At 44.4% G+C, this 22,398-nt stretch overlaps 1 protein-coding gene across 2 annotated transcripts in view; it reads right to left on the bottom strand.

Annotated features, from left to right (window-relative positions):
- Nucleotides 1-1,590: 1,590 nt before the first annotated feature.
- The window catches only part of SLC2A11 (solute carrier family 2 member 11), a 28,939-nt gene continuing 8,131 nt past the window's right edge, over nucleotides 1,591-22,398 (bottom strand). For both annotated transcript variants that reach the window (XM_069961135.1, XM_069961136.1), the window contains exons 4-12: nucleotides 21,391-21,515; nucleotides 19,963-20,092; nucleotides 8,710-8,858; nucleotides 8,263-8,450; nucleotides 8,063-8,173; nucleotides 6,401-6,502; nucleotides 5,188-5,263; nucleotides 4,197-4,324; nucleotides 1,591-2,608 (exon numbers count right to left, since the gene is read on the bottom strand). In XM_069961135.1, the coding sequence (XP_069817236.1) occupies nucleotides 2,408-2,608; nucleotides 4,197-4,324; nucleotides 5,188-5,263; nucleotides 6,401-6,502; nucleotides 8,063-8,173; nucleotides 8,263-8,450; nucleotides 8,710-8,858; nucleotides 19,963-20,092; nucleotides 21,391-21,515 (1,210 nt within the window). In that variant the 3' untranslated portion in view covers nucleotides 1,591-2,407. The remainder of the gene's footprint in view (nucleotides 2,609-4,196; nucleotides 4,325-5,187; nucleotides 5,264-6,400; nucleotides 6,503-8,062; nucleotides 8,174-8,262; nucleotides 8,451-8,709; nucleotides 8,859-19,962; nucleotides 20,093-21,390; nucleotides 21,516-22,398) is intronic.

Raw genomic sequence — 22,398 nt, 5'->3', positions numbered from 1 at the left:
GTGTCAGTGATAATCTAGCAGGGTACACCCCTTATAGGTTAGTCACTGTTCTCCACCTGGACTATTGTCTTGTAAAGATGTTGAATAAACACAAGTTACAGAACATGTTAGAATTAGGATTAGTTCCTATTCTCTTTCTGAATATGTAAAATAGATTCAGTGAATGAAAGGAAACAGTCATCGGGCTTTTCAGATTTAAACATCATTGAATATTTTCTGTTAAAGCAAATTCCTGGACATGCTGCACGTCACATACACAATGGGTGAAATAAGTATTAAACTCGTCACCATTTTTCTTGCTAAATATATCTATAAAAGTGCTTTTGACATGAAATTCTCACCAGATATTGGTAACAACCCACTTAATCCACATGGGCAAAGAAATCAAACCATAGATGTCCGTAAATTAAAGGGCAAACTTCATCAAATCAAATCAGATTCATCAGATCAAGTTATACTTACCTGTCCCGATGCTCCCACAGCTGTGCCACCGTTCACAGTCACTCTCAGGTCTCCTTTGTGTCTTGGTGCTGTGATAATATAGGAAACCAGCGGGTGACCATGAGGGGGCACCGGGACAGGTAAGTATAACTTCACAGGTCTTGTGGTGCCCATGCATGGATGGGTCTGAGCTGTTTTGGTGGCCCAAGAGGTACTTAATATTCTTAATAGTAAGCAGGTGGTTCTAAATGCTTTGGCTGAATGGTGTATTTAAAAAAAAAAACAAAAAAAAAAACAGTATATAAAAATAAACAGTAAAGGCGGAAAACTAGAAAATATGCTTTTATTTTTTTGTAGGGTTGTTTATAAGCACTAAGGAGGGAGACATGCATTATACAGTACTAAGTAGAGGAAAAATTGGAAGAACTAAAGTGCACCTGCCCGGCATGACTGACATATTAACATACATATTCATTTCTCTAGTAATAAGTATCGCAAAATTTTTATTTACTATTTACTATATGCCTTGCATTTGCATTAGTTGTTGGCATTTTATGTCTCTACTAGGATAAGTGCGATTTGAGTCGGCTCATTCTCTGTATTTGAATACTGGTGGCTGAAGAAGATGGATGCGGCCCCAGAGGGTCCTGGAAAACATGGATAAAGGCTATGGCTTTGTTCACACAATGTAAGTTTTATATTAATCACAGCCGTTGTTGCCGATTTGCAACAACGGCCATGATTGATACAAAACTGATGTTGTACTGTAGTCTACGGGACCCCGGCTGGAGTGTATACTGTACGTTCCAGACGGGATCCCTAGCAGCCGCAGCGAAAACTGACATGTCAGTTTTGTGCGGCCGCTATTCTTTGAATAGCAGCCGCACAACCCTGACAGGTCACACAATGGAGAGTGCAGCTCCGGCCGCACTCTCCATTGTGTCCAATGGTGAATTGGGACGCGGGCACACACGGATGCGCCTGCATTACCAATTAAACATAGTACCTGCCAGGACGATCTTCAATGACACCGGTCGTTCTGTCACTCAGCCGGGTCACAGAACGTCCGGTGTCTTTCATAGTGTGAACCCGGCCTATGTCTGTATCTTTGTTTTCCAGGACTTTCTAGGGCTGCATCTAACCTCTTCAGCCACCGTAATTCAAATACCAAATAATCCGACTCAAGCATGCTCAGGTTGTGTTTATCTCTAGTTTTTATGCCATCGTAATTCAAATGCCAAATTGACATGAAAGTGCTACCCAAGGTTTCAGCCCCATCTGTACTAAAGCAAACCAAAACTGTTTTCTTATTTATCCCAAAACCTTTTGTTTTATGTTTTTTTTTACCTAAATTCCCTAATCCCATGACTATTGCTTTTCTGAATTTAAAAATAATGTAAAGGTTAAAACAATGACCACTGGCTCTCATGTTAAAATATTGATATACTGTGCAGTGTGTGTATAGTACTTTGCAGTGGCCCTCTGTCTACTGCCCTTTCTTATGTACTTAACAAATGTTATGGTCTGACTGAGGTCACAATGACTGTCTCTGTCTCTGTAAGGAGGAGAGAGGCCTGAGTATATATATTCTGCCATACATAACAAGGTGTACATAACCGTATAACCACCAGCAGGTACTATATTCAAGTATTATAGATGCAGCAAAACTCCTTAGCCGCTTAGGAGATAGGAAGTACTCGGAATCTGTTGGCGCTATACAAATAAATATTATTATTCTTCTTCTTATTATTATATAGAAGGATTACTCTGAGATCATTTTCCTTAGGAGTGGATCGGTGACAGACAATTACAAACGTGCAGACTGTTCAACTTCAGGTAGAATTGGAAGACATCTAAGAAAGGATTTTATATGTCTCTTAGATTCCAGCTCTGACTTGCAAAATCCAACATAACTGCAAGTAGTGTGAGTGTGCACTCAGTTCTAAAATGTTAACTATTCCTTTTCTCATAAACTGGTAGATTTGATTTCCTGAGGTCCCAGCCAGCCATTTTCCTCTCTGCGTGGTTTAGATTTGAGTGTTTTAAATTCCTCCGTGATTTCTAAAACACTTTTTCCTTTGGTTTCTGGGAGGAAGAATCCGATATATAAGGTGGTGCTGACGCAGACCACCAGAAATGGCACAAAACAGAAATGACCAAGTCCTTGCTGAAAGAGAAAGAACGCTGATTAATTTGGGGGAATCTAAAGGCCCTGGTAAACAAACGATGATCTGCTAGATCGGCGCTCGCTTAACAAAACCTATAGTATGGCTCGATTATCGTGCGGCAAGGGCTGTATATATATCATTAACAATGTCAGTGCAGCACTTGCTTTACATAGAAAAAAATTTAAGTTTCACTTACCTGTCCACACTCCCCCAATGTTGTGCTGCCTGTTTCCCGCTAACCAGAGCCAACACTGAGGCTTCTAAACCTGTCTCTGAAGTGACAGACCGCTCTGCTAATCACTGGCCGAGAAGGGACAGCGCCATGGCCAGTGATTGGCTGAGCGGCCTGTCATTTCAGAGATGGGTGTAGAATTTTCAGGGACGCCTGGGAGCATGGAGAGGTAAATAAAATCTTTGTGATTTTCTATATCATAGGTGTCAAACTCAGGCCCTCCAGCTGTTAGAAAACTACAATTCCCATCATGCCTGGACAGCCGAAGCTTTAGCTTTGGCTGTCCAGGCATGATAGGAATTGTAGGGCCTGAGTTTGACACCTATATATTTTTTTCGTTCCAGTCTGACACAGGTCTCTCTGGTGCCACCTATGTCAATTTTGGAACTGTCCAGAACAGGTTTCCTTAGGTGATTTGCTACTGCTTTGGACAGTTCCTGACATGGACAAAGGTGGCAGCAGAGAGCACTGTGTCAGACTGGAAAGAATACACCACTTCCTGCAGGACATACAGCAGCTGATAAGTATCGGAAGACTTGAGATTTATAGAAGTAAATTACAAATCTGTATAAATTTCTGACAACAGTTAATTTGAACAATTTTTTTTTCATCAGAATACCCCTTTAAAGGACAGTCAAGTACATTTTTCAATATAGTTAAAAAAAAAGGGCTATCATAGTCTACTGGAACTTGCAATGTAGATAATAAGCACAGAGGTCTAATACAGTTTGAACACTGCCTTTTTTTTTTGTTATGTTGAAATGGTTTTCTGAACACCTAAAACATTAAGTACTTACAAATTGTAAATCGTCCAAAAAGGTTTTTTACTAGAGGTTATCCGGGATTAGAAAAAACACAGCTACTTTCTTGCAAAAATAGCGCTACCCCTGTTCCCCAGGTTGTGTGTGGTATTACAATTCGGATACATTCACTTCAATGGAACTGAGCTGCAAAACCCACACCCAAACTGGGGACAAGAGTGGTGCTGTTTCTGGAAGAAAGCAGTCATATTTCTCTGGTCATCCCTTTATTGTGGAGTTTGGGATTTCTTAACACCATGGAAAACCTCTGAGATGAGCATGCTGGAGTGCGATCATTCGGCATTTGATTACTGGTGGCTGAAGAAGTATACACAGTGTGAAAGGAACTTTAAACATCAATTCACCAGAACTGATCAGAAGTAATCACATTGGTAAGGGCAGTCTGTGTAAAGAGCACAGATAGGAAATACAGTATTTGGGAGCCAAAATTCCTTGTCTTTGTGTAATTTCTATATTGTATACGATGTGAAATTATTATGGTTGTTGTAACTTTGTACGGACGAAATTCCACAAAAGTCATCTGCCTGCACTTACCATAATGAAAGGAAAGGCCAAGCCCACCAGAAATAGCATTAGCCACATGAGGGAGCCACAGATCATGTATGCCGCAGGCCTGGCCATCTGGTCAAATATCTCAGCTGGCATTAAACCAGTAACTCCAGCTATTAGTTTAATAAGAAACAGGAAAGCAAGGATTATGGTGTTGAAAATACAGAGACATACAGACCACTGTAACTCTATAAGAATATTGATTTTATATGCTATGGACACCTTAGATAGAAAAAAACTGATAAAATTAATATGGACGTTGTTTGTTGTTTTGCAACAATGGCCGTTATTTGCCCTTATTTTTACATTGTGGGAACATAGCCTTAACATACAAGGACAGAATAATGGATCTCTGGAGCAAGGAAAATGTGATTCAGCGCCTCCGCTCTCCGCAGCTCTCCTCTCAAAAAATTGTCAATTTTTTGAGCGGTGAGGCACGGAGAGAGGAGGGGCCTATACTTTACATTAGGGCACTAAGGCAGGTGGAATTCTGAGTGGAGTCTGCAACAGGGATACCGCTCAGAATTTCATCGCCGATTCCTCAGTGTAAACTGACCCTTAAAGCGACTCTGTACCCACAATCTGCACCCCCCCCCAACCGAATAGCTGCTTTTAAGCCAAGATCTGTCCTTGGGTCTGTTCGGCAGGTGAAGCAGTTATTGTCCGAAAAACAACTTTTGAACTAACAGTGGTGAGTCAAACCGGTGTGGCCTAAAGCACCCATGCCCTAGGCCTGCGCTGGCCTAGGGCGCACACACTCTAGGCCACGCCAGTTTGACACAGTGCTGCTAGGTTAAAAGTTGTTTTTTAGGACATCACCTGCTGAACGGACCCCAGGACAGATCTTGGATTAAAAGCAGACATCCGAAGGTACAAGCAGTTTGTGGGGGGCAGATTATGGGTAGAGTCACTTTAATGCTTGAACATGCATCCCCTGGACAATTCATATGCATTTGTGTTACTGTTCTATATTTACCTGGACCAATTCCAAAGCTTAAGATGTAGGCAAAAATACAGACCATGCTGAGATAAGGCATCCATGTAATGTGTTCCTAGGAAACAGGGAACTCGTTTAGGTTAATAGTGGTTCAGCATTCAGCAGCCGAGCAGTGTAACAAATTACAAGCTAATATTCACACTATGGACAAATTGGCTATGGCTTTATACATGTGGCTACCACAGCATAACAGCTTATGTATCGATACTGTTTTAGGCTATGTTCACACACTGTTGTTTTGCGCCTATCTTTTTGATGGCAAAAGATAAAAGTCTTTTGATAATTACAGCTACAAAAAAATAATCATGATCGTTATTTGCAATCGTTGTTATCAAAGTAAGGCTGTCGTTTGGCGTTGACAACTGTCCAAAAAAGATGGCAGCAAAACATCATTGTCTAAGAACATAGCCTGAGAGTGATTTGTTGGGGTTACAATACTGTCCTACTGTCCTTCCATGAAAATTCTTGTTCATACTAAAAGAATGGGTGCACGAGCCCAGCTTCCCGTACCGACACACTGTTAGACAGTTTTATATGAGCTGGGATATAGTTTGTATACGTTCTTGGTTCACAAGGTCACTCAGTGATTCTGGACAAGCATTGACATACCCTTTTGTACTAATATGTACCCATCATGTAATCCGTGTTTCATCATATCAATAAATGTTTCAGACACAGGACCATTTGATACTGACCGTCTTACATTTACAGTGGAAGGCCGGGTTCACACTATGTAAGACACCGGCCGTTTTGTGACAGAACGGCCGATAACAGTAAAGATTGTTCCGGCCGGTACTGCAGTACCGGCCAGATGATCTTCAATTCTGTTAAGTTGGGATGCGGGCACATCCGTGTGCACCCGCATCCCAATTCACCATTGAACACAATGGATAGTGCGGCCGGAGCTGCACTCTCTATTGTGTAAGTTGTCAGTGTTGTGCGGCCGCAAATTCAATGAATAGCGGCTGCACAAAACTGACATGTCAGTTTTTGCTGCGGCCGCTAGGGATCCCGGCTGGAGCGTATACTATGTGTATACGCTCCAGCCGGGATCCCACTGACTGTAGTACAATGTAAGTTTTGTATTAATCACAGCCGTTATTGCATATTGGCAACAACGGCCGTGATTAATATAAAACTTACGTTGTGTGAACATAGCCGAATACTACAATGTTTTCCATTATCTCTGTACCTGCTGAGATAGGGCCACCATAAAAACCACTGCCCACACAGACATGAGGCTATAACCTCCCATCACCAACACACGGCGTCCAAGACGATCAATGACTAAAGTCTGCAAGATATAATCATTGTAAGGTACATCATATTATTATAAAAATAGTAGTAAGAACAATATATATAATATAATGTGTATATTGGTCTTTGGAAGACATTCTTCAAAAAAAATGACTACTATGTCAAGCTCTCCTGAGATATTTCAGGTAGATATCTATATTCCCCTTGAAAACAACAATATTGGAGCATTTTTCTTAGATATCTGCATTGTGCCAATAAAGAATGTAAGTAGAAATAGTGGGGACCCAAACAAAATTTTAGAACACATTTGAGAACTGCAGCCTGTGGCCTATGGCTGTATCCGTGTTTTCCAGGACTCCCCAGGGCGGCATCCAACTTCTGCAACTGTGAGGAATCAAGCGCCGAGTGCTCGCGTTCGGATAATGTTGCCAATCCAGAACATTTTGGCAGTTTAAAAGTTCACACTAGTCTACTGACTGTCAGTACACTGTCGCACACAGCAAATGCCCACAGCAACCAATCACAGCTCAGCTTTCAGTTTCAGTAAAATGAAAGCTCAGCCCTGATTGGTTGCTGTGGGCAGTTTACACCCTTTGATAAATTAATGAATGATGATGCATTCAACACCCTTTTGGGTGAGGCTATTTTTAAAGGCCCATTGAATTATTATTTTTTATTTATTTTTCATTTAAGTTTTTCTTTTCTCCTTTTTTCTTTTTTCTTGCTGCCTATTGTCCATGGGGCTTGCTGTAAAGCATATTTCTGATTGCTTCTAAAATACCTCAGGCAAGATAAATGCCCTTATAATTATGCAAAATTAAATTTAAAAAATGACAATTACCCTTTTCCCTTCTTGTCCCTTCTTTGTACTCCCCCCCCCTCTTGTATACATGTCTGTCTTGATGTGTTTGGTTGTTTTGTTCTTTTTGTTTAGATAAGGTTATACTATGCGTTGCACTTATGCCCGGAGATGTGCCTTAGATACGACTCATAGCCTTCCACCTTTCCTCATACATGGTGGAATATACCGGAAAGATATCACGCCTGAATATTGTGTATCCCGTTTACATTGTATTTTTATTGTTATAGTTTTCTGATCCTAAGGGACCATGTCCTCTTTAGTTTTTGATAGGCGAACGCATCGCTGTATAGCTTTCATATATTATCATTGCCGATATAACCGCTGTTTATGTGAAAATCTTTGCTAATAAAAATATTTTGAACCATAAAAAAATTACAATTACATTGTCAGGAACTTGTCCAGAGCAAGAGTAAATCCACAGAGAAAATCTCTCCTGCTCTGGACATTCCCTGACATGGACAGAGGTGGCAGAAGAGAGCACTGTGTCACACTGGAAAGAATACACCCCTTCCTGCAGGACATACAGCAGCTGATAAGTACTGGAAGACTTGAGCTTTTTAAATAGGAAAAAATTATAAATCTAAATAACGAAAAAAGAAGAAAAAAAAATTGCCGGAGTACCCCTTTGAGCATTATTATTTTATGGGGAAAAAAACGTACTTTCTTAAAATATATCTGAAAAGCTGACAAGTCCTTTCTAACAGAACATAAGTTATATATTAGAGTATTACTTACACAAGCGACTGAGGTGATGAACTCGCAGCTTCCGGTGCCAATCACAACATACTGAATCTTTTCCGAGGGGATGCCAGCTGCTTGAAATACATAGGTTGCATAGAAATACATCTAATATGATAAAAGATATAATATCAGTGAGTGATGCTGAGTCCAAGATGGCCGAATAAGTATAGAGGACAGGTTATGTTTTGTCTCACCGAGTCATTCCCACAGAGCTGCATGGCACTGCTGAGCACCACTATAGCGAGGAGCTGCCTTCGCAGGGATGGATCCCGTATAAGCTCACATAGGCTCTTTGGTGTCTGACCTTGTATCGCTCTCTGCTCCACCATCATCTCCTCCACCTCGCTACTAAAATCACAGCTTCCCCGAAACCGACGTAAAGCTGGACACAATGGGGACAGTAAAGTGAAACTGGCTCAGTTGCCCCTAGCAACCAATCAGATTCCACCTTTCATTCCTCACAGACTCTTTGGAAAATGAAAGGTGGAATCTGATTGGTTGCTAGGGGCAACTGAGCCAGTTTCACTTTACACCATGTTTGATAAATCTCCCCCAATAAGATTAACAAACAGGACAGCTATGTTATGCTAAGGCTACAACGTTATGCATTTTCGACATTTCGTTATTGCCAAGATCCTTACCCGCTTCACAGGAATCCTTGTCCTTCAGATCAATTAACAAATATCGAGGGCTTTCAGGAACCCAAGGGAGGGTCATCAATTGTAGGATCCCTGGAACCACGTTGCTAGCTAGGAGAAGAGGCCAGACCTCCTCGCTGCCCAAGATCTCTCTAAAATTAGATAAAAAGCCCATAGAAGTAACATTTAACGTTTATATAAAGGCGTCTTTAAGACATATACTGAAATTGTTGCTTTTTTTGTATCACTTATACGTAACTATTTGCAGTGCCACAACAATATTCTACAACCTTGACAAAGGTAGGCCGTCCAGTAATAATATCCGGATCAGCTAATCCAGATACATTTCTGGGCCCATAGGGTTCTATGGGGCATGTATACCTTTCATTATTTTTCCTGAAGGGTGTCTGCTACAGAAAATACCTCTGGAAAATATAGAACATGTCCTATATTTGTCCGGAATACTGGCATGCAGGGCCGCCATCAGGGCAGTATTGGCAGTACAGCTGTCAGGGGCCCCAGGGCCAAACCAGAATCCAGGGGGCATGCTGAAGATGACAGCTGTACTGCACACACACACGCGCACACACTGCTCTTTGCTGCCTGTCAGCCGCTCACTGTGACAAGCAGGGTCCCAGGTGTAGACAGAAGCAGGGCTACAGCAGGTGTATTATGAGGTTCTGCAGTAGCTGAGGTGCATTATGGGGTTCTGCAGCAGCTAAGGTGTATTATGATGTCTGCGTAGCACTGCTCACCTTCATAATATACCTCAGCTGCTGCAGAACCCCATCATACACCTCAGCTGCTGAAGAACCTCATCATACACCTCAGCTGCTGCAGAACCTCATCATACACCTTAGCTTCTGCCAAACTTCATAATATACACCTCAGCTCCTTCAGAACACCATAATACACCTCATCTGCTGCAGAACCTCATAATACACCTCAGTTGCTCAAAACCTCATAATACACCTCAGCTGCTGCAGAAAATCATTACACACCTCAGTTGCTGCAGAACCTCTTCATACACCTCAACTGCTACAGAACTTTATAATACACTTCAGCCGCTGCAGAACCTCAAACTACACCTCAGCTGCTGCAGAACATCATTTTAATTTTCGCCTCAGGCAGCAGAAAAGATAGAATCAGCCCTGTGTGTTAGTAGCATGGATGTAAATATATAATGTACATACGAGTCTATGTCTGTAAGTGTGGCTGTATGTAATTTATACAGTGTGTTGTGTGTGTATGTAATATATACAGTGTGTGTTGTGTGCGTATATAATATATATAATATATACAGTGTGTTGTGTGTGTGTATATGATGTATGTAATATATACAGTGTGTGTTGTGTGTGTATATAATATATGTAATATATACAGGGTGTTGTGTGTGTGTATATGATGTATGTAATATATACAGTGTGTTGTGTGTATATGATGTATGTGATATATACAGTGTGTGTGTTGTGTGTATATGATGTATTTAATATATAGTGTGTGTTGTGTGTATATGATGTATGTGATATATACAGTGTGTGTTGTATGTATATGATGTATGTAATATATACAGTGTGTGTATTTTGTCTGTATATGATGTATGTGTGTTATATTAATGGGGTCACCTCTTCATAGTAAGCCAGGATATTTTGTCAGTCTGTTAGTTTACCCAGCGATGATGTCGGCACTTTGGGTGTATGGGGCCCTTAAATTCCTGCTGGCAGCCCTGCTGGCATGGATGCCTTATAGAATCCTAAGGGGGCATCCAGAATTCCAGACAGCTCCACATCCACATCTAGAATCTGTCTGGAACTCCAGATGCATTACATGGCAGCCTGGGCCAGTGCTTGCGCTACGGCAAGTGCCGCTGGGTGCCAATGCTGGCTTTTTAACTGTACACGCTCCTAATCAGGAACGCATACAGTTAAAGGAGAAGTCTGACAAAAATTTTTATTAAAGTATTCTATTGCCCCCCCAAAACACCAATGTACACTTATTAGGGGAAATGCTTATAAAGTGCTTTTTTCTCTGCACTTACTACTGCATCAAGGCTTCACTTCCTGGATAAAATGATGATGTCACGACCCAACTCCCAGAGCTGTGCGGGCTGAAGCTGCTGGAGAGGATGATGGCAGGGGGAAACTGAGGGACACAGGGCACTGGAGGGACACTGAGCATCCCTCTGCCATCATCCTTTCCAGCAGCCACAGCCCGCACAGCTCTGGGATTCGGGTCGTGACATCACCATTTTATCCAGGAAGTGACATCACCATGTTATCCAGGAAGTGACATCACTATGTTATCCAGGAAGTGACATCACCATGTTATCCAGGAAGTGAAGCCTTCATTTAGTAGTGAAGCCTTCATTTAGTAGTAAGTGCAGCGAAAAAAAACAACTTTATAAGTATTTCCCGTAATAAGTGTATATTGGTGATTTGTATAACTTTTGGGGGGCAATACAATACTTTAATAAAAATTTACACCGGGAGGGGGCGTGGCTAGCCATGCAGGAAGAAGGAAGCAAGGAGTAGGAGCTCCGTTACAGACCTGAGCATTTGGGGGTCCCAAGAGCTTTTTAATGGGGCTGAAGAAGCTGAAATCCCACACAAAGGTGCCATCTGCGCCCCAGACCCCTCAGACACCGATATCAAACTATTTCTCACCGCTGGCCAGCCTGCCTGACGACGCAGCGGGTGAGAGCGGACAGCGGGCGCCATCTTGCTCAGTCCCGAGCACGCAGGAGAAAAGGCAGACCAGGCGGGGAGACGCAGCCCACCGGATCCCACCGGCTTCTCCAGCAACCCCCGTCTCATTGACTGACCCTGAGGGAGGACGCCGGCTGCGGAAGCGGGACGTGTGCGGCGGCCCTCCTCTTCAGCGTCACGGGGTTCCGCCATCTTGCCGTGCGGGCCGGTGTCCTGAGGGAGAAGATCGGCGCCTGGAAACGCCGACGGAGACTGGCGACTCGTCGGGGCACAGCTGCCCGGAGGACCGGAACCTGGGTGGTGCGGCTGGGGACCAGTCTGGGGACTCTGACCCACTACAGCAGACCGGTAAGGGAGCGCGGCCATCTTGCCCCCACGTGCTGCATGCACGCAGTCCTTCTGCACCAGCACTCCAGCTTGACTGTGCCCTGTGCCGGCGCCCGGACCCCCTGCCTCTCAGTAACATCCCAGTGCCGGGAGTGAGGAGATCTGGCACCTCTCAGGCACCCAGCACCTCCGTAAACTCAGCTCTCAATTCACCCCCATCCTCAGTGGACAGCTGTGCTGTGGCTGCAGATCACGCCACCTCAGTGTTGGCAGCATCACATACGGGCTCTCAGCGCCCCCCTGATCCCGCCAGGGGACGCTGTCCTGTGACTTTGTCTCCCCCTGCCATCCCGGGCCCACAGCAGCTCCCTCTCAGCGCCTCAAGCTCTCCAGCCCTGTGTTGCCAGACTGGGCAAGTGGCCCCCAGTACCCGTGAGCTGCACCCCCCAGCACGCATAATGGCCTCACTACCCTGTCTTGCCCACCTCCCGTCCCGAACGGCTCCCAAAGCGGTGGCGGCCAGTGTGACCGTGGCAACCATACACAGCCCCAAACCACCCCTGATGTCGGAGACATTACCCCAGGGGGACGCAGCAGCTATTCTCAGTGCTCACCCTGAGCTCCAAGCACTGCTGACGTTTTTACCCTCTAAACAAGACATTGAGACAATGGCGCAGGACTTGAAAGCCGCTTGGAAACAAGACCTGGGTCTAGTAAAAGCGGACATTTCTACTTTGCAAACCCAGGTGAATGACCTTGAAACTTTCCAAACGTCAGTGCAGCAATCCCTGACTGAAATGCAAGCACAGATTTCTGCCCATTCCTCTCAACAGCAGTCGCTTATAGCGCATATGGATGACCTTGAAAATCGGAACCGGCGCAATAATATCCGGATCCGGGGTCTGCCGGAGGCCACGCGGGCAGCAGATTTACTTCCAACCTTACTGGGTATCTTCAATGGACTTCTTGGGCGCCCGCCAGAAACTCACATAGATATTGATCGTGCCCATAGAGCTCTCAGACCGCAGAGTGGAGACCCAGCCAGACCGCGGGACGTGATCTGTAGGATTCATTTTTTCTCAGTGAAGGAGGAAATCATGCAGAAAGCTCGTCTCTTGCCCGAAGTGGAATTCGATGGAGCCAAGCTTTCGCTCTTCCCGGATCTTTCCAGGCGTACTCTTCGTCTGCGAGCTGCGCTAAAGCCACTGTTGGCTCTTCTGCAATCCCGGAACATTACATACCGCTGGGGCTTCCCCTTTGCCCTGTTTGCCCGAAGTTCTGACAAGTCTGCTACCCTGAGATCCCCCGGTGACCTGTCTACCTTTCTGCAGACTCTCGAACTTCCCCCAGTCTCGCTCCCGGAATGGGAAGAGATCCTGCTGAATCCCCTGATGGTTGGATGGCGACCGGATACCTCTTCAACCCAGGACGCATTCAGGTCCCAACCCCCGAGGCCGCAGCGTTCCAGAAGGAGGCGAAGAAGTGCGTCTCGCTCGGGTTCTGACCGCTGATGCCCGCAGGGACTAAATGTCGCGTGCGATGCCCCCGACTTGCTGTTTGTATGTTCTTTTGACACAGTCTGCCCCTAGATGATACCTTAGAGAAGATGCAACCCCCCATCCTAGTTTCATACTCTATAGTTTAGCTCTTAATATAGGTCTGTTACGACTCCTAGACCGAGTTTGGTTACCTGTTCCCCCCAATAGGTACTCAGATGAATATTGTACATCTGTTAGTTTTAGTACAAAAATTGTACGTGTTAGACATAATGCCACCTAAGTTTTGGTGCTGCTGTTTTGTTGTTCTTTCTCCCCTTTTTCACTCTTTTTTCCCTTCCCTCTCCCCGTGCCAGCGCGGTCTGTCAAGCGATTACTTAAGGCCTCCTGTTGTGCATTGCTCCATTAGCAGCCTCTCTTTTTCTCATGGAGACGCTTAATATTACATCCTTGAACGTTCAAGGATTCAATATCCCTGAGAAAAGGTCGCAAATCCTATATGCAATGCATAAGATGAGAGCACAAATCCTGTGTATCCAGGAAACACATTTTCGCTCAGATACAATCCCTAAGCTAAGTAGCCGTTATTACTCACAGTGGTTTTGCAGTAGTAATCCGGAGGGTAAATCTAAAGGGGTTGCAATTCTGCTGCATAAATCTCTGCCATGTCAAGTCATCGAGACGAGGACTGACCCTGAGGCACGTTATGTTTTTCTGTGTTGCTCCAAACCAAGGCCAACAAACGTTCTTAGCAAAGGCCCTGGACGACCTTAATGTCTTTCAGCGGGGTCATCTGATTCTGTGCGGAGACTTAAACGTCCCACTAATGCCATCTGTAGACACGTCCTCGGGTCTCTCCTCGTTTCCAAGTAACAAGCGTAACAAAATTAAGAAAGACCTGTATGCTTTGCAATTGTGTGACAGTTGGAGACTAGCCCATCCAGATGTTCGTGATTATACTCACTACTCTAATGTGCACAACACATACAGTAGAATAGACTACATTTTTTTACACCACCATCTTTTAGATAGAATACGCTCTGTTACCATTGGTAACATACTCCTCTCTGACCATGCTCCGATTCATTGCAGGCTCTCTTTGCCCCGGACCCCTGAGAAAACATATTCCTGGAGGCTCAATGAGTCGTTACTTAGTGACTCGCTGTGTCTCACGGAACTAAAGACGGTGATAAGTCAGTTTGCGATGGATCACGTCTTGGATGTCACTGCCCCGCAGGTGAAGTGGGAGGCTCTCAAGTGCGTGCTCCGGGGCACGCTGATAAAGCATGGGTCTAGGTTAAAGAGAGAGGCAGCAGGCAAACTGCGCAAACTACTAGACACCCTACAAACGTTGGAATTGAAACACAAAATGACGTTAGCTGACGGGGACTTTAGAGACCTGATCCGAGTACGCGAGGAAATAAGGACACTTATAGATAAAAAACACCACCGGTACAGGCAAATCTGTGCGAGTGCATTCTACGAGCATGGAAACAAGTCGGGACGCCTGCTGGCGAGGGCGTTAAGGGACAAAAGGGCCTCCTTGTATATTCAATCTGTTAAGAACTCAGCCGGCCAGATGGTGCGACTCACCTCTGAGATCCTCGATTCCTTTAAAACCTACTACTCTGACTTATACCAACTTTCGGCAACGGGAGGGGCGCCTAAAGAGGATGTGCTCCAGTACATCGCTCGCACAGCCCTTCCACGGCTAGATTCGTCAATCCTATCGGATTTGGACAACCCGTTCAGCTCTGAGGAACTGGCTACTGCTGTTGCGGCATTACCTACGGGTAAGAGCCCAGGCCCTGATGGCTATACTAGCAAGTTTTTCAAACTCCTGCAATCGGATCTTTCCCCACACATATTAGCAGCTGTTAATGGTGTCTCTTCCTCCTCGCCCTTCCCGCCCTCCTTCCTCACAGCGCATATCACTGTTATCCCCAAGGAGGGAAAGGACCCCAACCTATGTGCGAGCTATAGGCCAATCTCCCTTATAAACACGGACGCCAAGCTCTATGCTAAAATGCTGGCTCAGAGACTGTCGCCCTTGCTGGAGACCCTGATCCACCCTGACCAGGTGGGGTTCGTCCCCTCCAGAGAAGCCAGAGACAATACTCTGAAGACTTTCTCTGCTATTCAGTTTGTTCATGCCTCCGCCGCGCCGTGTATGCTTTTGTCGCTCGACGCGGAGAAGGCATTCGACAGGGTGGATTGGGGTTTCCTGGAGGGTGTACTGGGGGGTGTTGGGCTGGGAACGGTGATGAGGGATAGGATTATGGCACTATACGGACGCCCGCAGGCGCAAATTAGAGTAAATGGAACGTTGTCTGCCCCGTTCACAATTCTTAATGGCACCAGACAGGGATGCCCCCTTTCCCCGCTCCTTTATGTACTAGTGATGGAGCATCTGCTAAGGGCCATTAGGTCGAGTGACGATGTTGTGGGAATCAAGCTTGGAGAGATGCACCTTAAATGCTCAGCCTTTGCAGATGACCTCCTGGTGTACATTACGGAGCCAGAGAGTTCCCTGCCGGCTCTGATGGACATCTTGAACGCTTACAGTAAAATTAGTAACTACAAAATAAATCTCTCCAAGAGTGTTGCCCTGAATGTCTCCTTGCCCCACGATTCCATTCGTCCCTTGATGCAGCACTTTCCCTTCGTGTGGCGCACTTCCTCTTTTAAATATCTGGGAGTCCACATCCCGGCCAACTTAGCTACCACCTATGAGAAAAATTTCGCCCCGCTGTTGTCTCAGTTTAGGGTGGATCTCGCCAAATGGGATAAGAGGGATTTTTCGTGGCTGGGCAGAATTAATATTATTAAAATGAACCTCCTTCCGAGGTTGTTATACCTTTTTCAAACTATCCCGGTCCAGCTCCCCCGCTCCTTTTTTCAGGCCATGAACCGCCTTTTCTCCCATTTTATTTGGCAGCGTAGACGCCCCCGTCTGGCGAGATCCACACTTTCTTTGGCAAAGATGGATGGCGGTTTGGCTCTCCCTGACCCCCGCAAATATTATCTAGCGGCAGTAGCAACTAGAGTCCTTGATGGATTCCACTTCTCTGATTCGAAATTGTGGGTACGCTTTGAAAATTACATGTCCCCGTACTCTCTACCATCCTTGTTGTGGATTAAACCCGCCTCGTGGACAGGTACACAATTGACGTCCCTACCCTTGATATCCCGCACGGTCTTGCTGACGTTTCGTTACAAGAAAGTCGGTAGCTTCCTGTACTCAGCTGATGGCCCGCTCACTCCCATAACGCATAATTTAGATTTCCCAGCAGGTCATACTGACCGACTCTTCCTGACATTCCCTAAAGGACATCACCTCCTCTTCAAAGAGGTCTGTACCTCTACGTCTCTTAGTCCCTTTGAGTCTCTGGTTCCCGAGTCAGATAGGACCCCCAGGCTTAGCTGGCAATACATGCAGCTGTCGCACTTCTATCGATCTATAGCCACTAGCGCCAACCTTCACAGACAACTCACGCCATTTGAAGAATTATGTGTTCAGGTGGAACCTGTCAAACACACTGTATCTCTCGTATACGCTTTACTAAATGCAACGGGGGACTCGTTCAAGTCGACCTTTCAGCTAGGGTGGGAGGCGGAACTGAACCGTACTTTCTCTAGGGAGGAATGGGAAAAGGCGCTGTTCTTCTGCCACAAATCCTCGGTCTCCAGCAGTGCTCAGGAGACCTGCTATAAAGTTCTCTCGCGATGGTATAGAGTGCCGACCTTGCTCCACAGACTATACCCTTCTGTCACTGACATCTGCTGGAGATGTGGGATAGCTAGGGGAACTATGTCCCACATATGGTGGGGGTGTAATAGACTACAGAGTTTCTGGATAGAAGTGGTTTCCATTATAAAGGAGATTACGGGACTGACTTTAGTAAATGACCCTGCCACGCTCTTGCTGCTGATTCTACCTGGGTCGATTGCCAAACTCAAGAAGGGACTTGCCAAATTCCTCCTCCTAGCCGCTAAAATAGTGATCCCCAGGAGGTGGAAATCAGATGTCCCCCCTACAATGACTGACTGGTTTGAGGAAATCCTGCGATTGCAGAGAATGGAGGAACTCAAAGCAGAATATCATAATAAAACTGTGCCCACTGCCAGGCTAGACTCTCCAGCTTACAAAAATTGGGCTATAGCGCATCAGGCCTGAACCTTCTCTGGCTCGCATTTCTTCAATGAACCTTTTCTCTATCGCTCGGACCGCGCTGGCACCCCCCCCCCCTCCTTTTCTTTTTCGTTCTCTTGGTTTTCTTGTCCTCTCCGCTAATTTGCTAATAAGTTGCTATGTATGTAGTGACCTGTACGGTCATAATTGCTCTGAATATTTTCTACTATTAGCTCAACTTGGCAGTGCTCTCTAATATGATTCTGATTTTCTACCGAGCGGAATGCCCGCTCCTACTGTTTGTACATCCTTTTCTGTGCACTTCTTTATTCTCCAATAAAAGCGTTGAGAAAGAGAAAAAAAAAAAAAAAAAAAAAAATTTACACCGGACCTCTCCTTTAAATGCGGTGCTGTGATTGACCAGACTGGGCCCCTGTCAATCCCTCTTGTGGCCGGAGGCAGCATTTTAATTCCGTCCGTAAGAGGCCGCTACCTGTGAAGTCACACATGTGCACACATCGCTAGAAGGTGACTATGATTTTTTTTTTTTACACATCCATTTTACGACCAGGAAACACTGATGGTTTCCTGAAGTCTCCTAAAAGGATTTAAGATCAGTGTTCCCTGATCATAAAAATGGCCACAGATGTGTGAAGCAGGCCCTATAGAAAAAAAACAATTTTTTATTGTATCATTCCAGAGGTGACTGTTGTGCACCGATTCGACGGATTATCTTTCCGTGTAATAGAGACCATGATTGGCTGATGACAACGATCATTGGCTGATCGTTGTTTTAGGTTGGGACCTAAAATCATCGGGCACTGGCCGTGCATCGCTACATGTAACAGTGATGCGCTGCCAACAATTGCCCAAACACCTGATCCCTTACCTCTCCCTGCTCCTGGTCTTCTCTCCGCAGCTTTCCGGTCCTGGCAGCTGCAACGGCTGAGCGTCCTGTCAGCAGACAGGCTGCTCAGCCAATCACAGGCCGCTGCTGTCCTGCCTGTGATTGGCTCAGCGGCCTGTCAGCTGACAGGATGCTTAGACGATGCAGCGGCCGGGACTGGGAAGCTGCTGAGCACAGGAGAGAAGACTGGGAGCGGGAAGAAGTAAGGTGTCAAATGTTTGGGCAAGGACTGCATGGACATCGCTAACAATGTCTATGCAGCCCTTGCTTCCCGATTTTCAGGCCGTGTAATAGGTCAAGTAAGTAAGCTCTGATCTAGCAGATCGGCGCTCGTTTACTAAAATGATGGGGCCGTACTTGGCCCTGTAATAGGACCCAAAGCACTAATAACGCATGTTAACCAAGTGTACACAATAAAGTTCCAGAACTGGTGTTTTAGGATCTGTGGAATAAAGAAAACAAAAGGCTACAAAACCTTCTATAAGACAACAAGATTCTTATTTCTACAATTTCTCTTGAATTTCTACTAATGTACACACATACTTAACCTGATGACTTCAAGTACTTTCAGAGCAGCATATTGTTTACAATAATAAATATTATAGTTTAGGTAATTCTACTAAAATGTTATGTTTGATATATAACTTATATGTTATTAACATAATCTACAACATTGTAAATATTTATCTAATGGTATATACAGAAGAAAATACCAAAGACTGATATATGCTTCCTATTAAAGGGGTATTCTCATCTGGGCTTGGTATTCCCTATACATAGGACAGGGTATAACCAGATGATTGCTGGGAGTCCAACTGCTTAGACCCCTATGATTCCCCACCCCCCATGGTTCTTTCCAGCAGCCCTATAGAGAATGCTGACCCGCAGCTCAATTCTGCTTGAATAATATTATATTACTGCAGCATTTAATGCAAGTTTAGGGGCACTATACAATAACCTGAGGGTTGTTTTGTGGGTTTTTGCTACAATTTAATGAAGTGCTCTTCTGACACATCAAGTTTTGACGACCACAGCTACTTCTATGTGCAGATGTTTTGCAACTCTAATAAGTTGTGAGTAAGAAAACAGCAGGCCTTGACACATCCTTCAACTCTGGTCAGTGAAGAAGCGAAGAGTCAAGAAGAGTTCAACGGGACTATGTGATAATAGGGGTGTTCTGCTTATTCTGTCCAACCTCTGTATGTAGTGCAGTGTAGTCCTGCAGGAAGTGTTGTATTCTCTCCAGTCTGACACACTGATCTCTGCTGCCACCTCTGTCCATGACAGGAACTGTTCAGAGCAGAAGAAAATCCCTGAAGAAAACCTCAGACTAGAAAGAATACCACTTCCTGCAGGACATACAGCAACTGATAAGTACTGGAAGACTTGAGTTTTTTTTAATAGAATTAAATTACAAATCTCTGGCACTTTCTGGCATTAGTTGATTTGAAAGAAAAAAAAAATGGGGTGAACAACCCCTTCGAAGTGAACCTGTCAGCTGCAATTCACATTCCAAAATAAAAGCATGTTTCTACAATATATGAGAGATTGTGTATGTCCTTGACCTAATAGCTATCCAAAAGTTTCAGCAGTTTGGAACGTGATTTGCAGCTGACAAATTCACTTTAAGTCAATATAAAAAAAAAACAAAAAAACATTATTACTCTCAGTAATGTTTGACCATGTTACCTGAGTCCTACTACTTGTCCCATGATCAACCCAATAGTAGTACTAATAGCACATGATAGAGCTCCTGTGCCACGAAGATTTTTAGGGGAGCTTTCCACAAGATACATAGGTTGAATACACATGCTGACCCCTGAAGAAATGGGAAAAGACAAAAATGTGAATAAAGAGTCATACTTTCTCAAACAGAGGTACACATTGTTCTGATTTAGGCTATGTTCACACTATGTATAACCAACAGCCATTGTTTGACATGTTTCAGTGGCTGATATTGCAACATCATTTTATTTTATTTGGATTACGGGCACATTTGGGTGGCACAATAATGGCTGTTGTTCTAGATAGAGTTCAATGCAGTGCAAGAGGCAAGAACATGTGTGAACATATCCTTAGGGTAATTTTACTTGGGCCCCCCGCAATGCCAATAATCGGGTCATGTAAAAGGGTCAACGATCAGCCAACAAATAAGAAATCTCTTGTTCATTGGCTGTTTGCATGTTAAGTGCGATCATTTATATTATTGCTAGTCACCTGCACATCTTCCTGTGTAAATGAGTATGTGTGGGCGACTATGATGAAGCTAAGAGGCCACACAATCTATTGAGCTACGCAAGCAAAGGCCCTGCATGCGAGTGCTGATCTTGGTGATCAGAATTTACTGTACTTGGGGCACTACGTTGGGCCGTGCAATGGAGTCTTGGGGTCCTAATAGACAAAGCAATTTTTAACAATTACCGATAAACAATCGCAAACGAGAGCTTTTGGGAATGACCTGAAATCGTTCACCATAACACACAAAACAATAGTCGTAGGCTATGATCATCACTATGACCATTCACTCCTTTTAATCCCAGCAAAAGAACGAACGTTTTATTTAGCGAATATTTATTTAGCGAATATTTAGTGAACGATTAACAATGATTTTATGATCAGCGTAAAAGATGCGATCGACAACACATGAACGATTGTTTTTTAGGCCTGCATAAACACAAGACGATCATCATTTAAATTCAAAAAGATATCATTAGTTTTCTCACGACAATCGTCCTGTGTAATAGGGTCCTTAAGGCCCTATTACATGGGCCTATCTGGAGGAGCAAGCGAGCGCCCACCTGTCAGATTAGCACTCGCTTGCTCTTCGTTCCCTGCTTGCTGCCGGCACTGTCACACCTGCCATCAGCGAGCGGGTAAGAGCCGGGGGCCCGCAGGGAGCTGCGGGATCTTTATATCTATAGCCAGCAGACCGTCGCTATCGTTCTAGTTATTTTCAACATCTTGAAAGACAAGGATCAGCATGTTGGCAACAGGAGCCATTACACCAAGCGATTATTGGCCGTAGCGACTGATAATAGGCCTAATACGGCCGATAATGTCTTGGTTTAATAGTGCCTTTAGTCACTATTTTACTCCTATGAAAAAAGGGGTTTTCACCTGAATTAATGCCAGTTAAGATTCTCCCCAGTATGATCATTTCAAAGGACTTGGCATACCGACTGAACCCACATAAGATTGCAGAAAGTATTATAAAAAGATTGTTGAACAGCAAAGACTTCTTTCTGAAAAAAAAAAAAAAAAAGTACTTTTAGTTACATAAAAAGGGACATAAAAAGCCATGATTATGTGCTACTGCTAACACAAAAGTGTTATCTCCTCCTACACAGGCTATACCCCTCATACAGAGACTGAGATAATAGGTTTGTACACAAGCAGCAGGGAAAAAGGGAGAAGACAATAGAAGGTAAAGAGTAATAATAATAATAATAATAATAATAATAATAATAAAAAAACCTGCCCAAAAACATAAACCATAATGGGATGGAAGCTGTGTCCCCCAATGAGCTCTGTGACAAAAACGTTTTACAGGTAGTTTTTTCTTTTTTTCCTCTTTTATTGTAAAGCAGCTGGAGAGATGCCAGTGTTGGAGTTTATTCTAGGAGCCCCGAAATAATCTAGTCCCATGGGAGAGAATATATAGCCTGAGGGGATAGTGGTAACCTTTATATGCCCAGATCCTAGGTCTACTACAGGTAGAAATTGTTGCTTGCTCAGAGCTATAGAGGGAATGCATACAACTTTTGAAGTGAAAACCAGCTGAATGAGCGGGGAAGACACAGAGGAACACAATGGGGGGAATTTATCAAGACTATCATACCTGTACCTGTACCTACCCACACCGTCTCTCAGTAAATCCAATGAATTTGAGGCTGCTGTACAGCTCTTAGCTGGTGTAGATTGTGGCCATGATTTCTGCCTGCTTGAAGGTATAAATCTTGATAAATTTGGCACGGGAGGAGGCTACACCTCTGACTTGCCTTTTCACACCTCCCTGCCCACCCATCAGACAAACGGGGTGAATGTCGGCACAGATTTTTAAACAAGACAAGCTGTACAAAAATCTGCTGGTGTACGCCAGGTATGTGATTTATAAATACTCCCCCA

The sequence above is a fragment of the Dendropsophus ebraccatus genome, chromosome 3, assembly GCF_027789765.1.
Source record: "Dendropsophus ebraccatus isolate aDenEbr1 chromosome 3, aDenEbr1.pat, whole genome shotgun sequence".
Taxonomy (NCBI): domain Eukaryota; kingdom Metazoa; phylum Chordata; class Amphibia; order Anura; family Hylidae; genus Dendropsophus; species Dendropsophus ebraccatus.
Note: the sequence above shows the minus strand (reverse complement) of the source record. Positions and strands in the feature narration are given on the sequence as shown.